Here is a 4,285-nt window from a genome sequence, read left to right as displayed (position 1 = left end):
CTACTCTCTCTCTCTCTCTCTCTCTCTCTCTCTCTCTCTCTCTCTCTCTCTCTCTCTCTCTCTCTCTCTCTTATCTATTCATGTCTTACGTAATGTCTAATTTTGCGACGTATGATGAGAAAATTAATGACTAATAAGCTTCTGCTCGACTCTTTGTTGTAAATACTACATTTTATTATTATTACCGAGAAGAAATTTTTAGTATTTTATTTTTCTCCATTTTCTCCGTGCAAAAAATTAAAATTACTAATTAAATAGAAAGATGTTTCAGCAGTCGAAAAATAAATAAGAATTCTTTTACTTAATAATTTTTCTCTTTACATAATATTAACATAGAAATGATGGTGTAAAAATGTAGATGATAATAATAATAATGAAGCAATTTTTATAATGTATGCTGATACAAGACAGATTGCAACTGAAATTTTCTCTATAAAAATTTTCTCTATAAAAAGTGTTTCAATATCGTAGTATTTTTCAATACCGCAGCACATTCATCTTTCTAGTTTAGACATCTTGTATATGGCTATGTTCGGCGAGTTGTACCCCTCATCTTTAGAGCGGAAATCACTGATAACCTCGTAATGGAAGTCGTTGATTGGAAATAAATCTATCGAGCGGTCGAGATGAGTATTCGTTACTATGCATTGAAACTCGGATTGTATTTCGTTTACTCAGGTAATATCGTAGTTCCGTCCGCGAAGGGAATCGACCCCGAAATCATCTCGAAATTCAATTCTACGTCGCGATATATAATCTCTTCCTACGCGAACAAACATTTTTGTATTACGAGATACGATTTGTAAATCCCGAGATAAAGTCAGGTCCTTTCGAAAAGTGCGACACGGAGATTCCACGCGTCGTATGGATTCCGGAATCGCATCTTGAATCGCGCAGCAATTCTAAGATATAGAATTTTTACGACGCAGAACATTTCCTAGCGCACAAAGAACATAAAGATTGTAGCGTTGCTGGAATTGTACGGAACAATAACAGACGGGAAATACTTAAGAATTAAAGATCTTACGTAAAGTATTGTTAATAATTATACAATTATACTTCTATTTACATTTCCATATCGGTGCAAGATTCCGCAAGATGTGTTGTAAAATATTAATAATGTCTCAATGAGACCATTAATTTATTTTATCAGTAAGAATAACGCTAATGAGAGAATTGCTTTAATTAATATTCTACAAAGAAAAAATCTACTAATATATCTACTAATAATTCGAGGCTTGTAACAAATCTTGCGAAACGCACAGTATGTGATATCGACGGCTCGATTGCAGGTCTGCTGTTTCATCGAGGTGTTCTGATGTCAGGCAGCGCGCTTTCACCGTGGGCGTTAGTGAGAGGCGCCGCCAATTATGCTATGCAGGTCGCCAAACACCTAAATTGTTCGTCGGTGAGTACCAACAAACATGTCCTCCCGATCGCACCGAAATTATCCTACGCGTCAGCCTATAATTTCGTTAACCCTTCTACCACCCTTAGAAACTTCCTTTCTCCTCGAAAGTCAACGTAGAATTTACACAGGAATTCGGATCAACACACCTTGCACATACGTGTGTTTAAGAATGTATCAGATATATAGTAAGTATGTGCTACAGTCTCTACAAAAAGAGACTGGAATTGAAAACTTTCGTAACTTTCCGTAAAAATGAATGTTATGAAACAATTCAATAAGATCAATTTAATATATATTTAACAATTTTATACAGGGTGCGTCACCAAAATCCGGAAAAATCGAACAATTTCTTTAAACAAAATGTTTTTAATGAAAAATTAAATATTTCAAAAAATCCTTTTACATGGCACTTGGGGGATCCCTGTACAGAGCACAATTATTCGATGTGTCTCTTATTAGCTTGAATGACAATCTCTATTCTCGGACTGAAGCACGCACACTGTAACGCTGCCGACGAATGCTGCCTTAATAATGGTCCTTAATGACGTCACATCGGAATGCCGAGACTTGTTTGTGACCCTTTTCAATTACGTTTCATACGTAGTAGTCCAAGGGATTTAAATCTGGATTGTTGGGAGACCAGAATGGGAGCCGAGGCGAGCAACTCAATTTGTCCTGGCAGCCTCAGAGAGCATCTATCGTATCTTTAATGTATACGATTTGTATCGAAGGTTCTTCTCGGCAATTCGACGCATCGTTGGCTCGCTTACACCAACAATCGATGCTAATTTTCGCGACGATTGCCCTGGTTCATTCGAAATCAGCGCTTGAATCCTTTCAACGACTGCGGAGGTGCGAATGACTCTTCCTCGCTGGCAGACTAGGACTTTCATTGGATTGTTCTAACTGTACATTTTGCCACAAAAAACGGTTGATCTTGGATATTCAAAAGAACCAAATTATTTCCGTTGCTGAGCGAAGGTCTTTGATGATCGCGGTTCTTCGGTTATACTCCGCACTTCGGTTATACTCGGTTTCAATATCGCGGCCATTTTGAGAATATGACTGGTTACTATCAGGCTTTCTCGGATGCCAATAACAACCTCTAACGGAGGCACAATATAGCAGAAAATTTAAATTGAAATTTGTTCGGATTTTGATGACACCTTGTAGTTTAAATGGAATTTTTGTTTCATTTTATTTTAATTATTATTTTCATTTTCTTTAATTTATTTTTTTTTAAACAAGTTTACTTTTTATCGAAATAATTTGTTATCCAGGGATCTTACTCACCATCAAATTTTTACTTTCAAATAATGTAATATTACTTAACAATATTATTTCTAATAGTAATATTATTTTCAAATATAATATAGAAAAATCTAATTTTTTTCTTTTATTAAAAAATACATGTAATATCCTTAGCAGATGAAATTAGATTTTATGGAATTAAAACAGAATGCCCCTTTGACCAAAATTTAAGCCGAATCTCTTGAAAATACTAAAAAAAAAATTTGAAAAATTCAAAAGCTGCAAACAGATTTGACTTTACGTGACAGCGAACGTGATGAATCCAGCGTTAAATTCGAACACATTTCGTTGATTTCAGTTTACAGGGTGAGACCAATCGACAGAATAGACAGTGTGCTCGTTATATTTCATTGTGTCGACAGTCTCTCGGCATTAATTCTTATTCGCTCGTTTTCGAGCTCGTATAATTCGCGATAATTCCGATCGTCGGCGACGAAACGACCGCGTAAAAGCGGGCGGGCATAAATTAAAATATCAAATGCGGGTATACTCGCGCACCCGGTGTTTTTACAGCATTAATTACGCAATACCAATTATATTAACGGTGCGTTTCAATTAAGCTAATATACACTCGAGACATCGGCCCCAATAGGCGAATGCGCGCGCACTTTCAATAAAAGGGATGTTAAATTTCGCAAATTGCAGACTGGCCGATGCAAATTTGGTATACGCGTACAGCTATATACCATCTAACTGTAACAATTATTCAGTTAGATATTTCTTGATTGTTCGAATATAACGTTTCATATATCGATTTTACAGGAAATAATATTAAATGAAATTATAGCTATCTCAAATTTCAATAAAAGATATCGCCATTATTGCATAGATTCGTCATTCCCATTCAGCTTTTGTTATCTTTTTCCCATTCTTCCCTTTTTCTCTGGATTCTCTCCTGCGCTACGAGCCATGGAAAATATGTTGTCCTCGGTTGACGGTTATTTTATTAAAGGTGAATTACGTACTTGGCTCACTTTATAATACCGCAAAGCCGCCGTGACGTATCCTTTATTGAAATTGATATGCATCACTGTAAATTCCGGCGACGATATTCCCGATCAGGTCGGAAAGCCTCGATATCTACAAGCCCGTCGCGTTTTCTCGTCCATCAAAAATAACACAATAAAAGATACCTCGGTTCCAACAGTGTTTTCCCAATTTGAACTTTCCCCTGTGGATATTTCGGTTGTGTGGACGGTGTGGACGAAGGCGGGGATGGAAATAAAATTGATTCCCGCTACAAGTGCGCCGATCCGAGCGGCATAATATAATCCCCATCTCAATTTCCATTTTGCACGCCGCCATTTTTCCAGGGCATGCTTTGGAAACATCGAGAAACAATTGACGTAATCCTCGTTTAATCGTTTACTTTCAATCGCGAACCACAAATCGGGACCATTTAGGCTTGATAAACCGTATTTTTCAACTAACAATCCGGAGCTTTTTCAAATTGATATTATTCGGAAAAAAAGCAAAGAAAAGGAAACAAATTTCGAATTTTATCCAATTTCGTTTTTGTGCAGATTCTTTTTTCAAGATTCTCTCTCTCTCTCTCTCTCTCTC

General features: G+C 36.6%; 1 protein-coding gene across 1 annotated transcript in view; it reads left to right on the top strand.

The window, feature by feature from the left end:
* The window catches only part of LOC105621952 (neuroligin-4, X-linked), a 36,617-nt gene that overhangs the window by 21,291 nt on the left and 11,041 nt on the right, over nt 1-4,285 (top strand). The window contains exon 3 of the mRNA XM_012203387.1: nt 1,293-1,408. Within this exon, the coding sequence (XP_012058777.1) occupies nt 1,293-1,408 (116 nt within the window). The remainder of the gene's footprint in view (nt 1-1,292; nt 1,409-4,285) is intronic.

This window comes from Atta cephalotes (genome assembly GCF_000143395.1).
Source record: "Atta cephalotes unplaced genomic scaffold scaffold00038, whole genome shotgun sequence".
Lineage (NCBI taxonomy): Eukaryota > Metazoa > Arthropoda > Insecta > Hymenoptera > Formicidae > Atta > Atta cephalotes.
This window is presented reverse-complemented; position numbering and strand designations above follow the sequence as displayed.